Source organism: Chelonia mydas, chromosome 8 (genome assembly GCF_015237465.2).
Source record: "Chelonia mydas isolate rCheMyd1 chromosome 8, rCheMyd1.pri.v2, whole genome shotgun sequence".
NCBI lineage: Eukaryota > Metazoa > Chordata > Testudines > Cheloniidae > Chelonia > Chelonia mydas.
In genome coordinates this window covers 9,312,714-9,328,589 of record NC_057854.1, presented here as the reverse complement: position 1 = coordinate 9,328,589, position 15,876 = coordinate 9,312,714, and the positions used below count along the sequence as shown (strand labels likewise).

The following is a 15,876-nucleotide window of genomic DNA, read 5'->3' as shown; positions in this document are numbered from 1 at the left end:
AGTGCTTGTATAGAAAGCCTAAAGGAAAAGGTGCGACTACAATATTCTAAATCAGCTTCCTTCCTTGAGTAAAGGCAGTAGAGGAGGAGAATCGGCCTGTCACACTTTGAACTGTGTGGTTCATATCCCATTCTTGGTAAAACTCCCTAGCTGTAGAATAAATTAATTTTACTGTAAAAATATAGAGATAATATGGAAAAATCAGAACTCAAGGTATACCTTTAACATAACTAAGGTAAAGCAATTCAAGAACTTTCTCACTAAAGGTAAGATTAAATTTTAACGCTTCTTCCTACTAGAACTTGCTGCAACAAAAACTGGAGATGGAGTAAACTATGGATCTCTATCAGAAATACACCTACCTGTGGCTTTTAATTAGAAATCTTAGGATTTTCATTTGTAACGGCTGTGCCATTAGCTGCCAGTTACTGAAATCTGCCTTGAACTTCTTTCCTCCAAAGCATGATGACAGGTTTCAGAGTAGCAGCCGTGTTAGTCTGTATCCGCAAAAAGAAAAGGAGGACTTGTGGCACCTTAGAGACTAACAAATTTATTTGAGCACAAGCTTTCGTGAGCTACAGCTCACTTCATCCGATGAAATATGCTCAAATAAATTTGTTAGTCTCTAAGGTGCCACAAGTCCTCCTTTTCTTTTTCCTCCAAAGAGTATCTTGACTAGAAACCCAGACACAAATGAATCAGATTATTTCAAAGTAATTTTGCCACTTGTCATTGCTGATCAAACCACTGTGCTGAAATTGCAGGCACGCATACATGGTTCTTGGAGTGCATCTAGTCACTTTACATTATGTTGAAGTATAAGCAGATGCTGTAAGCAAGACCTGATTTCACAAAGTACAGGTCAAAAGTGTCTTTTGGAAACAGCCACATAAGTAACTCATTAGAAACAACTGAATTACTTTGGATGTACAGCGGTGTAAATAAGAACTTGGTTCTCTATGGGTAGGTTAAACCAAGGCAGAGAGGGAAAATGTCACTAAAAGTATGACGTCATTTATCACCCAGCACAATAAGTTGCAGCATGTGATTCTATGTTTATTAATTTAATGGGAATAGATCCTAAAACAAATAATTACTAGTTCAACTTATCCAATGATTACTAGTCAATTTGTAGTTGGTTATAACACTAACATTTATTTCATGTAATATTAATCACAAATACACTTAAAATGATACTAATAAGCATCTTAAGTTGATAGTGTTTAAAAAAATCTCCACTGGACTTTCATCCTTAAGGTTCTTCCACAGTCATCCACTGCTGTAGCCTAGGTTTATTGGGATTATGTTCTATCAACCAATCAGCAAACCAAATCTACAGGATGAAAAGAACATCTTCTATAACTATATAAAGAAAACATGAAAAACCATTTCACTCCCATAAAAACTGACCCTTTTTATTAAAGACACTATCTTGATACAGACACTACTAAAGACACCCTTTGTTTGAGAAACTATTAAAGTATGCAAAACTGTACAGCCCTGTTAGTAGTAAGCCATAAACTCTATTTACCAAGTTTGCCTTTTTAATCTATTCATACTACATATTGCTCTTCAGTCTTGAGCTGCTTAAAATGAATTTTAGACTTTTCATGTCAGGGACTTTCTCTATATAAGTGTTTGTACAGGGGCATTTTAGCCCTACCTCAGTACAAATAATAAGTATGAGGATTCTATTTTGAAAATAGAATATGCACTCAAATGCTTACAGAAAAGTATTATTAAATTATGTCAGTTCTATCAACACTGCCAGCTACTTCAACACATTGAGCCCTTCATACAAAGTCAGTGTTACAACTTTCCACACCGCAATCATGTTTGAGTACCTTACAGTAACCCTTACAGGCAGGAAATGGACCCCTTGAGAAGTCAACAAATGTGATGTTCTGGTACTTTTTGAAAACACAACACATTGTGTAAATTTTCTAGCAAACTGTAATGGTATCTAAGCACAGATGTGAAAGGCAGGAATGCCTGAGTTCTAATTCCATTTGCTAATGACTCACTCTGGCCTTAGGCAAATTACTTACCCTCTCTGCCTTGATTTCTCCATTTGTAAAATGGAGTTTATCACACATACTTGCATACTTCATAGGGCTGTTGAACACTAATTAGTGGATGTCAAGTGTTAAGTACTAGTAAACTGCTTACAGTACTGTGAAGGGAGAGGAGAATTGATAGAGTAGTAGAAGGGAAATGGAAGCAGGGATTAGTATCAGATATGAACACAATGCTTTGTCAAGGGTTACAGACAGGTAGACTTTAAATAAAATAATCCTAGGAGGTTACAGGGAAGAATCTAAGGGACTAGGGCATTGAGCAGATCTGAACACTAAACACAAAACAGTTGAATTCATACACAGTGACAAAAAGTGGTGCAACTGGGAGGAAGAGGTTATAGGTTACTGCATTTTAGAGAAATGATTAAAACAATAAGAATATGTATTTCAGCAGAGAGTGAGTCAAGGCAAAGAGAACAGTGATAGCAAATGTACAGACAAGATGATGTAGGAGTAAAAAGTTAGCATAGTTAAGGGGCAAGGAAGACTTCTAAATTTTTCAGCTTCGGAGAAAATTAAAGTTTTTATGTCCTGCACCAATGTTCATACAGTCATATGGGAGTCTTTCTATTCACTTCAATGGGCTTTGGATAAGACGCTTATTTAAGGAGATTAATGATGACAGAAGGTCAAGAGGTTTAGTCAGTGACGTGGGCCTTTATACCGAATTCATTGCAGCAGTATAGATGACTGGAAAGGGGTCATAAGAAAACAGTTGGACACCTGTAGATGGTTTCACTGGAGAACTACTCAGGGGTCAAAGTTTATGTTAACTAGGGTGAACGTGATCACATGACCAAGAGAGTCCCAACCTAAGATAAGCAGTTAATTTGATATTACTAATTGTAGCACATATAGCAAAAGTTAAAATACAGAAATCTTTTTTGAGGGATCCTGCATGCATATATATATATAATTTTTTTTTTGTCTAAAAAGCTGCCAAAGCTTCACTGCATTAGCAAACTGTCACAAAGCATTTAATCTTACTCATGCCCACTGGTACCTAGTACTGGTTTCTCCCAGCTAAACTAGGTAGAGAGGCAGATATTTGACATCAGTGTACCTTAGCTGGCCCTTGATTTCTACGAAGGGAGGTAAAGCAGCTTTCCGTGAAATATTATCAGGAGCCATGAACATCACCATAAAGCAAACATAATACAAGGGAAGAATTTTGTACGACAGAGTACAAACCAATGGATCTGCTGGTTTCTGCTTACAAAGCTCGGTGAGCCCAGCTAGTAGTGTAGGATTGACATAGAGGTTCAGGTAATCCTTTGCAGCTTGTCCAACTGGAATTGGCTCAATAATCACTGGAAAGAATAGCCATGTGAGTTGAATTATTGCAAAGCAATTTGCTTATAATGTTAAAAAATTACTTTCCTTCAAATGTTTAATATACCGTGGTTATATTTTCCTTGTAATTGATAATACTTAATCCTTTGTATGGCTTCTCTGCAAGCCATACACCATGACACAGAGCTACTGCTGTGTGTTGCCCCCAAAGCAATTCTAAGATGGATGGAGCTCCTGGATATTGTATCTTGGTGATCATACACTGGCAGTGGTTGGTCCAGGGGAAAAAAAGCACCCTTATAGATGATTGGGGGAGAGGAAGAAATAAGACAAATTGAGGACCCACCCACTTCACTGGATATTTATTGGGCAAAGGAGAGCCCATTGGGGGCTACTTCTTCAGTGCCCCACTACCGCTGTGGAGCTGGCTTGTCACCCTGGAGAACCTATATCAGATATTGCATTTTTATTGTGGGACAAGGGACAGAAATAGAATGGTTTACATGGGATTCTGAAGAGGGAAAATGCATGATCTCCAGGGGAAGAAAGACTAACATTCATACTAAAGAAAGACCTGCGACAGGATTTGAGACAGGTTTTCAAGTGGTTTGAATTCTGTTTAAACATAGTTCCAACTAAAATGGTTTTAAACTCAGGACCACATGCTACTCCTATTTGGTTTTCTGGTGTAGTGGATAGGAAACTCCATGAGTATCTAATCACAGATTTTGCTTAGAATCACTCCTTTGAGAATTGTATCATCCTTCCCCTTAACTTATGGAACAAGCAAAGGGCTCTGTCCCACAGCTCACAGGTGCCTTTGTCCACGCCAATTGGAACTTGGCTCCTGAACTGTACTGCCATGTGACCCTCCACCAGTGGATGAGCATGAATCCCCTACCCCAGTCTCAGAAGAGGGAATTCAACCATTTCAGATCAACAGTAACTCCAGGGCAGATTTTCACTTGGAAAGCCGCTCTGCTCCCAGTGAAATATGCTGATATGAAGTAGCTCCAGGGTTCCTCCCATTCCCTGAATTTGCCTGCCCCAATTCAAATGTCATAGAGGGGCATTTGCAGTATCTGTGGGGCAGAAGGGAAATTAATTCCCAACCACTGTGATTTGGGTAGCTCTTCAAATAGATTTTGCTATTTTCTGCTCCACATGGCATAGCAGCTCAGCCATAGTTTAGTTAGTCAATGAAAATGGGACCAAACTGTTCTAAAACATTTTTCAACCACCCTTTACGAGCCTATGTTCTATACTGAATGTTTGGCTACAGACAGGTAGAAATAGGGCAGGAGCCATACACTCCTAAAGACGACTTGCAGTTTACAGGCAAATAAATGCTAACTCTGTACCTTCAGGAAACATGAACTGAATTTCTCTTTCTGCTGAGGAAAATCTGATACTGCCATGAACTGCATTCCTCAGATCATCTGTTCCATAGATTGCTCTTAAACTAAAAGCAACAGAGAAAAGTGTTCGGATGGCTTTCTCACTCAGATTGCAATAAATGAGGTCCAATTAACAAAATCTTTCCAGTTAACAAAATCTTTTGTTTCTTTTTTGTGCCATAATTTCAAAATGAAAAAGGTTGGCCCAAACCTTTATTAATTTTCTACAGTAAGGGTGAAATCCTCACCCTAGTGAAGTCAACCCTTCACTTCAACGAGGCCAGAATTTGACCCTAAATCTATTCTTCAGTAAGTTACCTGTCAGGGTGCGTTTCCTTAGCTCTTATGCTATTTGATGGTCCAATCAACTCTTTCCAGTATGCGATAGCATGATGTCTGGCAAGAACCATAGCAACTAAAGGCCCAGAACTCATATATGCTGTTAAGTTAGGAAAAAACATTTTGCCATATTGATCTGCATAAAAGTTGCTGCATTGCTCTGGGCTTAGTTGGAGCTTTCGTTTCTAAAAAACAAAGAAAAGGAAAAAGTAAGCTTCTATTTTAAGCATATATTGTATTATTCATGGATGAACACCACCAAGATTTACATAAAAATGCTATACTGAATAATTTATATTTTCCAGCACTTGTAATGAATTATAACTCTCCAATTTCCTACATTAAGCTATTTATCAGCAGCCATTATGTCTTCTTTAAAACGTGCTGAAATGAGACAAAATGGTATTGTGATCTCATGTTTGTGTCTTGGTAGCTTCCACATAAAATCTGAGCAACGTACAAGTAAAACATTTTTTCTGACCGCCAACCCTGCAAGCTCAACTGGGCTCTGAAAGACAAGTTATATTCTTTCTTTCTGTCTCAAGTAATAATAAATATTCCACAAATGGAAGTGTCAATTTCTGTTGATGATGTACAACTGGGAAAATAATCCAGCTCACTCTCCCACAGCTGTATTGGTTTTGCAGTGCTTACAGGAGTAAAGAGCAGTAAAAACTTAATTTACAGACAAAAAGTAAGCAGACACAAATCAGAATACATACAAGATGTCATTTTAGTCAATTTTCTAACCATAAACATGCTATAGCATTTTTTAAATTGATGTTTGACCTAATGCATTATTCTAATTAGACTGTATACAAGAAACTGAATGCATTATCAGTGGTCTGTGGTTTAGTTATTCAGCTCAGCAATACTATTTTGCACTTTTATGCAATCTTCTCTTCATCCTAGACCACTACCTATAGAACTGTTCGATTTTTCATTCAAAGTATATATATTTGTATATTCTCCAGAACAACTAACTAGCTTGCAAATAGCAAGGATTAAAGCAATTATCAGTGGCAGATTATTAGTGGGGACTGAGTAAGCATACATCATTCACTAAAGAAAGCAAGCAAAAGAAATTAAAGGAAAATTTGTGCTCTTTGAGCCCAACCCTCTGACACTGGAACACCTTCAGTTACTATTGACTTTAATGTTGAGGTCACTGGGTACCTCACAGGAAGCTCTAAGCACTCTGTGTTACCAGGTCTCAGATTTTATCTTTGTGAAATTTGATACATTACATGTAAAGCAAATAAAATGTTTTTTTTGGGGGGGGGGGGAACTTTGCTGATGTACTAAAAATGATACAGAAAATTATGATTTTGAAAAAAAAAATGAAGGTAAAGTTTTCTAGTCCTTACTCCATTAAAGCTTCATATACAATTCCATAGCAAATATACTATACTTGACACCTACTATTTTAGTAGCTGGAATTTAATGGGCTGAGAAGGAACATTTCAACTGAGATGAATATAAGGGTTTTACTTGTCTATCAAGCTGTTTCTGAGCAGCTCAACTTGCTCCACTTAGGTTTCTGAACTGCCACCTCTAAAAGACAAAATAATTCAACACAGCTGTACAATGGTGACATCTAGTGGCCAGTTCCTAAAATCCAACGAACAGTAATTACTTTAAGCCAGTGATACCCAACCTTTACAGCCTGAGAGCTGCACATATTAATTCAGAGGTCAAGGGACCACAAGCCATACTTTGGGGTACATCTTTGCTCCACTTTGCTTCTTCTGCAGTGAAAAAGGAGCAAATGCACCCTACAAGTCTGCTACTGGGAATTCCTGCTGGTATAGAAGTGGCACTGCCAACTCTTATAGCTCCCTCCCCACAGCTCCTGGAACATCCTTGCTAGACATTTCTCTAGGCTCAGCCACAGCCAGTTGATCTTCTTTCCAACTCCCACTGGGCCTCCAATGGCCTGGCAGGGAAGCAGGCAATGGAAGAGCCTGAGCTACTCTCTCCTCTCTCTCTTGAGGGGCCAGGTGTTTGGCAGCTGTGGCAGTAAAGAGATAAACACTGCTGAGAATGCTCCGGGTTCACATCAGAGCTGCTCCTGAGGCTGCAAGGGAAGGTGGTGCCTCCACTTCCATCCTGAAGTGACAGGGCTAATTCGCTTTTGTTCTATAATGAGAGAGAGTTTAAAAACTGCAGTGACTGGGAAACCAATTGCAAATCAATGACTTGCAATGAACTTAGCAAATGCACACAGCAGAAAAGACTTGGTGGGGTTTTGCTGTATTCTTAGAAAAGTGATTCAGTTTAAAATTTTAAATTGTTGCTTGACATTTGCATGTATCTGCTCCCTATATGTTGTCAAAGTCCCGGGTACAGAGTTTATTGACAAAATCAATGTTTTCCCTGCTGCCAGCAATGCAGAGTCAATGTTTCTATGGAAGCTGCATTCTGTTCCACCTCTTGCAGCAGCAGCAGAATTACCAGCTCATTTGTACGAATAGAATCTTTCCTTCTGGTGATGGTGGCTGTTGATATATAAAGTATCTGAAAATCAATTAGTATTCTATGTTTTATTTACAGTGCTGGCAGTTAGAAAAATCTTGTTCTGACTTGTAAACAGTGGTGCTGAAACTATGAGTGCTGGGGGTACTGCCGCACCCCTGGGCTTGAAGTAGTAATAAACACCAAATACATGGTTTCTATAGTTTTCATGTTCAGTATAAAAATTGTTCCAGCATCCCCCCTTGTAAACTAAGCCATTTTATATGGAACTCCCAGATATAATAAATATGGAACCTCAGGATGCTATTGCCTATAGAACCCACTGAGACAATAACTATGGAACAGCAAGATGCTATTTTTGAAATCACTTTTCTTAGGTGTGAGGCAATTCTCCAAAAAGGCCCATATTTTTTTAATTTAACGTACCCGCCCCTGCACATCATACCTCATTTGAAAGCTTATTTTATGTGTGTTTAGCTGAAGCACGATGTTGAGCTGTCAAGTGGGGTCATAAGCCTGTAGGAAAGCTGAAACTATAGTACTCAAAATGAGGAAGTGTCATTTTTTGCACAGTTCTAGAAATACAACAACATGACTATGACTATAGTTTTTACTGTTTCAGTTAATTTCAACACCTTAATGTGGTGTTTATAGGTCACAGCTACCAAATGACAATGCATTAAAAGATTTGTATTGGTTTTGCATGGGCAAATTTCCCCCCCCCAGAAATGATTAAGCTGTTTAGCATTTGGCAAAGACAGCGAATATCAACATTTTGCAATATATTAACATGAAATATTTTCACATTGCATATTCTTAATTGTCAAAGTGTCGCAAGTGATTATAATAGTTTTCTATTTTTTCAGTTGAAATTGGCTGACCAGATCAGTCTAACACTGAAGGCTGTTCACCAGTAACACTAGATTACGTGCCCATAATTTGTGCTGCACAGTGAGTAGATATAAATATATGAATTCCTAAAGGGATGCTTCTTCATTTGTAAGCTTTTGTACATATAATATAGCATCTAGTCTGCCTCACAGAAAGTTTTAATTTATAATTGCCTATGCATGCAGTATTAGCCTTTGAAATATTCTAGAAACTAGCTTTTGAATTCAGTGACACTTATGCACAGATTAGTATTAGTGTTAGAGATGACAATACACAACTTATTATGAATATGCAAAAGCTAAGAGAGAAAGAAGTAGTGAAGACAAAGTCCACAAACAGTCCTTGCTTCTGTACTGAAGAGGGATGAGGAGCATGTGACAGATCTCACCAACCATGTCGTCAACAATATGACAAAAACTCATTTGACCCTGAATCACATTCAGAGATGCTTATCAACATATCTACTAGATTGCATGTAACAGATGTACAAGATTCTCTACTGAAAATAGCAGATGTTGGTGGAGAACAAATGGAGAGATTTGCAAAAAGTGTACTTGAGACACAGCCTCTTCAGCCCAGTCAAGAAATCTGGCGTCAAAACATTAGTTGAAATGCGTAGGTGCCGACTCCATGGGTGCTCCAGGACTGGAGCATCCACGGGGGAAAATTAGTGGGTGCCACCGGCAGCCAAGCTCCCCCCACCCCGCGCCCCATTCCTCCTCTGCCTCCTCCCCTGAGCGTGCCGTGTCTCCGATCCTCCACCTACCTCCCAGCGCTTGCTGCCTTGCCGCCGCCAAACAGCTGTTTGGCGGTGAACTTGGAGGGAGGGGGAGGAGCGGGAACATGGCACGCTCAGGGGAGGAGGCGGGGAAGAGGCAGGGCGGGGGATTTGGGGAAGGAGTTAGAATAGGGGCAGGGAGGGGGCAGAGTTGGGGCAGGGACTTTGGGGAAGGGGTTGGAATGGGGGCAGGGCAGGAGGGGGCAGGGCAGGGGTGGAGTCGGGGCAGGGCCGGGGCAGTGGGGAGGTTGAACACCCACCGGCGGGAGCAGAAGTCAGCACCTATGCTGAAATGGCGTAGACCAAATGTAAGCCTGACGGGGGGGGGGGGGGGGGAGAGAGAGAGAGAGAGAATCACACAGAGCAGCTATCAGTCCGGAAATTTTTTTCTGCACAGCCCTGTCCTTAGCAAGATGCAGAGATGATGTTTCAATGGCAAGTGTTCTTAGTATTCCAATAGGACCTAAGTCTATGTCCTTCTTCCATGCTCATGGAACTCTAAGAAGAACAGACTAAGCTTAATTAGGGCATCATCTGGAAACTCAAGCTGAAGAAATCCATGAGCTAAGAGCATGTAACAAAGAAATCAGTGTACATCAGAGATGACATGGTTTTCATACAAGTGATGGCTGGAGACAAATTCCACACATTCAGTGAATTGGCTGCTGAGTACCTGAGGCAGGTCCTAAAAGGATTTGACAAAGCTGATTCTGTAACTGAAGCCTTTGATATGGATATGACAACTGTAACTCTGCGAAAACTTCATAAAGAGAGAGCTGGGACAGGATCTAAGACTGGATGCAAGAAATACCAGGTGACTGGTGGATGGTGGAAAAAGTTTCAAAATGTGGCATACAAGCAGTCACTTGTAAAATTCCTCTGTAAACATCTGGTTCAAAATGCACCTGAGAGTGTAGGAGCACCTCCAACTAAAACACTCCTTGCTGGAGGCTTTTCCAATGGTGAAGTAGCAAAGTCCGTGAAGAAGCTCAAGATTTGTACAGTACTGAAGAGAAAGTGGATACAAGGATGCTTCTGCATGATGTATGTACCAACATGGCTTTTGGATCTTTTGGTGTCAAAGAAACCATAGTAATTAGGTTACCTGATACAGATATTTTGGCCGTTGCTGGAACACAAAGATAACATGTAGATTGAAACAGGCACCATTACCAGCACACTGACAAGCACTGCTTCATACCTGTGCATGCAATTTGTGACGCACTCACTCCTGATTTCTGCAGCATCCTTCTTGCTGCATACACATTAGCAGGATATGACTCTGTCATCCCTATTTGGTATTGGCGAAAAAAATCTGTACCTAATACTGCCAAAACAAAGGGAGCTTACTGCTTCAGAGATCTTGTCAACCTGGCAGAAAGTGGTGGACAGCAAGGAAGTTGGTAGCACTGCTGTATGACCAGAGCAAGAAAGGAAAGGAGACCCCCAGAGACATGAGTTGTTTGTACCTCAATCTAGTCATCAAAAAGGACAAGTCACTGGCCAACTCCCACCAGGTGAGGACAGTTTTGAAGAACATGTCAAAAGAGCATCTTGGCAAACACAGATTTGGATGTCTTCACACATAGGTAAACCAGATATTGGATCACCATTGCAATATGGATGGAAATAGGTGGATGATGAACTGCTTCTTGCATTCTTCAAGGGCTCAATGGCATCTGAGCTTATACAAGATCTTATCTGTGCCAGTAAAAGAAGAGATCGCTGCATAATAGTTGGCGTCTGTACTCAGAACAATCTTCCCTGCACAGAACGGTGTACTTGCTTATGTAACGAAGACTGTGATAATCCACGCCCTCTCGACAGAGATCACAATGATGAACAAGATGGATGATAATGATGTTGACTAGAAATGTCACCAGTGCTGTTACATTTCAATGATACCTGTACAAATGTATTAGATTTTGTTGAACCCTTTGGATTGTTGTTGTGATTCTTTGATGTCACAAAGAAATCCAATTTTAGGTCTTGAAATAATACATAGAGTCATTAGACTAACAGAAACGAATGCAAATATTTCATAGTGGCCATTTTAACAGGATGATGTTAATGTTATTGTTTATCCCCATTTCTATGGTAATGGTACCACGTGACAGCTCCACATCATACCTCATCTTAAAGTAGACATAAGCTTTCAAATGATATATGATGTGCATGTGTGTAGAAAGGGTACATTAAGTCAACCAAATTGGTGGTGTTTGCATCTTGCTTATCAGATCATAAACAAACTTCAAATCAAAACCAACAGCATGCAGAATCTTGTTTTATGTAAAGCATATTACCTGAACAATGGTGAATCCTGATCTGAGAATTATATCTTCTATTTCTTCTTCTTTGTCAATTACATCTGGTTTGATGAGGGCCAGAGTTCTTTCTACATAAATCTGAGGCTCAGGCATTAACGCTTGCATCTTTGCTTCAAGATTAAAATTTCAGTGCTTCTCCCTTACTGAAAACACAGTGTTTTATTATAATTACATTACTTTCTTGTTAGCTGAACATGCAATTACATACCAGCATCTTTTGTTATATTACCTTTCTAAAATTTGACAGTTTACTCATATATAGGAGATAGAAAAGGAATCCCCCACACCCACAGAGGTTGCTCAGAAAGCAATACTATTACTGGGCCACCGCCTGCAAGACCTTTCTGCCAAAGAAGGCCTATGAGGAAGAGAGAAAGTCTGATACAGGTGTTAGCTGATGCCCATGTGTCTGCTCTGCATCTCTCAACAGTGGAAGCACTTGCTTGTTTGGCCCATGAAGTTGCTATAGATCAGTTGCTATATGGCTCTCAACTTCTTTATCATTGTGGGCCGCATATGTGGCCCACAATGTGTTACCTGGGCTGCAGAAGCTGGGTGGCAGGACAGCATCAGCCCTAGCCCTGACCCAGGACCCTGTGTGGGGCCAGCTGGCTGCCCACCACGGTACCCCGTCATGCAAGGCTGGCCAGATGTTCTGGAGCCGAGCGGCAGCCCCGGACCCCAGAGCTTGCAGGGCTGCGTGGCTGCCCCGGACTCCTGACCTGCAGGGCTGGGCAGCTGCCCCAGAGCTTGCAGGGCTGGGCAGCTGCCCCAAACCCTGAAGCTTGTGGGGCCACCGGGCAGCCCCAGACCCCTGACCCCAAGGGGCCGGGCAGCCCGGACCCCACTGCACCAGGCAGCCAGGAACCATGTGGGCTGGCCCTTCGGCACAGAGCTGAGCCGGGCCACAGCTATTTGCTAATTGGGCTGCATGCAGCCTGCAGGTTGAGAATCGCTGCTATAGATCTTGTGGAGTGTGCCTTGATTCCTGCTGAGACTTCAGTAAGAGCATTCTTTGGTTCTTGCAGCTTGCAGAACCTAAGGTCAGGCTTGTTAATATGCTATCTGCATCAAGTTTTTCCCATTCCTCCCTGATCGATCCTCAAAAGAGAAATACAGGAGAATTGCTGCCTCGGGGGAAGATTTTGAGGAACAGTATTTGCTTTGAGGCTTATCCTTAGGATGGGTCTGGATTGTGATCACAACCTCTTTGCACATGGCCTCAAACTTCACAGGGGGAAAAAAAAACCTTCCGGATTTTTTGTACTTTTTCTTTCCCTTTTTAGTTCTTTAGGGCTTTTTTCACTTTTTGGTCTACTTTAAGAGTATTACTGCCTGGCTGTAATCAGACCACGATCTTTTGCAGCTTGCTTTGTGCACAGCCCAGAGCTCTCTAGAAACTTCTCCCTCTGAGTCCTTCCCTTCAGTGTCCCACTCCCCCAAGCTGCGGATGGGGTCTCATTGTCAGAGTTCCCTGGCTCTAATTGGGAGGGAAGGGGCTGGTTATGAGCCCTGCTTCTCTTCCTAAGGCGCTTAAGACCCATTTCAAGACTTGTGGAGGAGGACCAGTAGCCCTGCAAGGGTCTTAACTGTGTGACTCCAAGACTTACCTCCTCCTCTGGGTCATCTGGATAAAGTCCTCCTCCTCCTCCTCAGAGCCTCTCCCTGTCCTGCTCTGTGACTTTTGCAGTGGAGTCATAGCTATTGGGGGAGGGGGGGAGTAGGGGCCCCAACATGCCTGTCCAATTCAGAGTCCTGTGGGTTGGCTGGCTGGCAGCAAGCTGGGCATAATATACCCTCTGCCAAGCCTGGGGAAGCTCCCTCACATACTGAGCACCTTTTGTGCTTTGCCCGGTACTTGCACAGCTGCTGTGCCATACATAAAAGAGGGCGGAGGACCTCAGTAGGGAAGCACTGCTGCACAGGCTCCCCACAGCTGTGGCCTTGATGCTACACAAACCCTAAACCACGCAGAAGGTTTGGAACAAAGAAAAAAAGCTCGCTATTGCCTGAAAATGGTTAAAAAATAATAAAGACAAAAAAGATGAAGAGAATACAAACTGCTCCTTGACTGCTGTGCCTCTGGTTAAGTGGGAGAAAAAGGAGTGGCCAGCAAACGCTGTGCCGCAGCTTTGAACTGCCTTCGGAAACTGCAGCATGGAGGGGAGCACCCAGACGGAGCAGAATTGTGGGAGATGCAGGACTGCAGAAAGTGCTCAATCCTGCAACCCATAGCCACTCACATTGTCCCACTGAAGCCAAAGGCACTATTTACTTGAATGAGGGCTGGGACCCTTTTACTCTGATCTGGCCCAACTAAACTTCAACGTCTTTCTCACTTTGACTAGGAAATTATATTATCTTGAGCACTTAATTTAAACATAAGAGCATGGTACTGTACTATGTCAGGCCACTAATGAGCTCATAAACTAAAAATATATGCAAGCACCTGTCCTAGGGTCCAATCCAGGACACCTGAAGTACTTGCCCTGGCTGACGTGTCATGGATGGGCACCACCAAACCATCAGAGAGAAATGAGAGGCTTATTCCCTGAAAATGGATTTTAACTGGCGAATACTTCATTCATGGGAGATACCACAGCGGTATCCGTGCAGAAAAGAGCTGGTTCTCACTGTAAACCATTTCATTTCTTTAACGCCGGGGAAGTCACTGGAAGAGAAGCAAAACAAGGGGCCCGATCCTGCAGCTTCTAGCGCTCCACCTGCAGTCAGCAGGAATTGTGCGCGTGCACGACACGCCGGATCGGACCCCCATCAGCATGGGAACCGACTGACACGGTGACATCCAGGCCTCAGGGCTGAGCTGGGGATCTGCCACGCGAGACCGACCCACGGACCCACCCCGCTCTCCTGCGGCGCTGAACCTGGGGGGAGGGGGGCAGACTCTGCCCCTGGTGCCCCCAGGCACTCGTGCAGCGCTGCCCACGGGCAAGGGCAGGGGATCGCTGCCTGGCCCCCGCAGCCCGCCCGCTCCCTAGGCTACCCCGGCCCTGCGAGCCCCTCTCCCCGCACGGAAGCCCGCAGACCCACTGTGGGTGAGCCCCCCCCCCGCCATGGGGTCACCGCCCCTGGGGAGCCCGGGGGTAGAGCGGGCCACGACCCCACACCCTGCCCTCGGCCCCCACACACCTTCCGCCCGGCCGCTCCTGCCCGCCTACGGTTGCTAAGAGACCGGAGGCAGCCGCCGAAGGAGCAGCCCCCTACGGGGCCGGCCGAGGTCCGTGCCAAGCGCGCGTTCGGTGCCTCGGAGCCCGGCGCGCGGCGGGGGCCGACTGGGCGGCGAGCGTGGGCCGGCGTCTGGGGGACGGCGGCGCCCGCCGCTCCAGGCACGTCCTCGCTCGGGTTGTTCCCATAGCAACGCGTCAGGGCTGGTGGGAGCGACTCCCTCCCCCCCCCCCACTTGCGCGTGGCTCTTCCTTCCTGCTGGGTAAGAGCTCCCAGCCGCCCCGTGTGGACGTGCGGAATCCGGATTTGCCACAAACCCCTGCCGCCCTCTTACGAAAAGCACCGGGGGAGCTGCCGGAGTTCTGCTTAATTTATGCCAGGGCTGCGCCCCAGCACCTGCAGGCTTGGCCGTTCATAGCCCCGGCATCTCTTGCATTACAAATTAACCACCGCCTGGATGTCAAGCACTGACCAGCTGGCCATGTCCCCTGCTCAGTCAGACCCAGACACTCTGGAGGCTTTGTGGGTTTGAGGCGGTTTAGGTCTCTCTGTCTGGTGACAAAGGGTTTTGGTGTGTGTTTGTCATTGAGATTTAAGTTTCATGTCTCACTGTTTTGAAAGCTGGCTCATTTGAATTCTGCACTCGGGTCATACATACTATGAAGTATTTATATACCACCTCTGAGCTGGAAGGATCCCCAAATGCTTTACTACTAACCATAAACCTGGTCCTGGAATTGCAGTTGAACGCAGACGGGCTAAAATCCATGAGAATTCCGCATGTGGAGCACTTCCTAGTTCATAACCTAAATATTTACAGCAGCCCTGCAATGCAGCCACCTCTGGGGAAAAGGATGGCAGTCAGGTGGCACATAACACAGAGGGTAGAGAAGGGAAATTTTGGCGAGTCTGAGGAATCCTATCCAGTGCACTTTTTGTAAGAGAAGAGGGTTTGCCACCCTTCTAACATCCTTTGCCATAATCTCCACTCCCCACCTTCCCTGGTACACTCTGTGGACAATAGGATGGGTACAATCAGAAAAAAAAATCATACACTGGCAGGGAGATAAGACTCGAAGACTGAAACTGTCTCTTCCATCTCTGATTTATAG

At 43.6% G+C, this 15,876-nt stretch overlaps 1 protein-coding gene across 4 annotated transcripts; it reads right to left on the bottom strand.

Annotated features, from left to right (window-relative positions):
* Positions 1-1,114: 1,114 nt before the first annotated feature.
* Positions 1,115-15,108, bottom strand: NME5 (NME/NM23 family member 5). 4 transcript variants are annotated; one of them, XM_043521324.1, is made up of 6 exons: positions 13,189-14,561; positions 11,555-11,721; positions 5,087-5,292; positions 4,733-4,833; positions 3,270-3,388; positions 1,115-1,333 (listed from the first exon to the last, which is right to left on the bottom strand). In XM_043521324.1, exons 2-6 carry the CDS (start codon positions 11,681-11,683, stop codon positions 1,253-1,255), a joined length of 636 nt encoding a protein of 211 aa, XP_043377259.1. In that variant the 5' UTR covers positions 11,684-11,721; positions 13,189-14,561; the 3' UTR covers positions 1,115-1,252. The 4 variants fall into 4 exon arrangements, with proteins under 4 accessions (XP_043377259.1, XP_043377258.1, XP_037763807.1 ...); XM_043521323.1 differs by lacking the exon at positions 13,189-14,561 and adding an exon at positions 14,729-14,973 and having other exon boundaries at positions 1,121-1,333; positions 11,555-11,717; XM_037907879.2 differs by lacking the exon at positions 13,189-14,561 and adding an exon at positions 14,729-15,108 and having other exon boundaries at positions 1,122-1,333.
* Between the last annotated feature and the right edge of the window lie 768 nt (positions 15,109-15,876).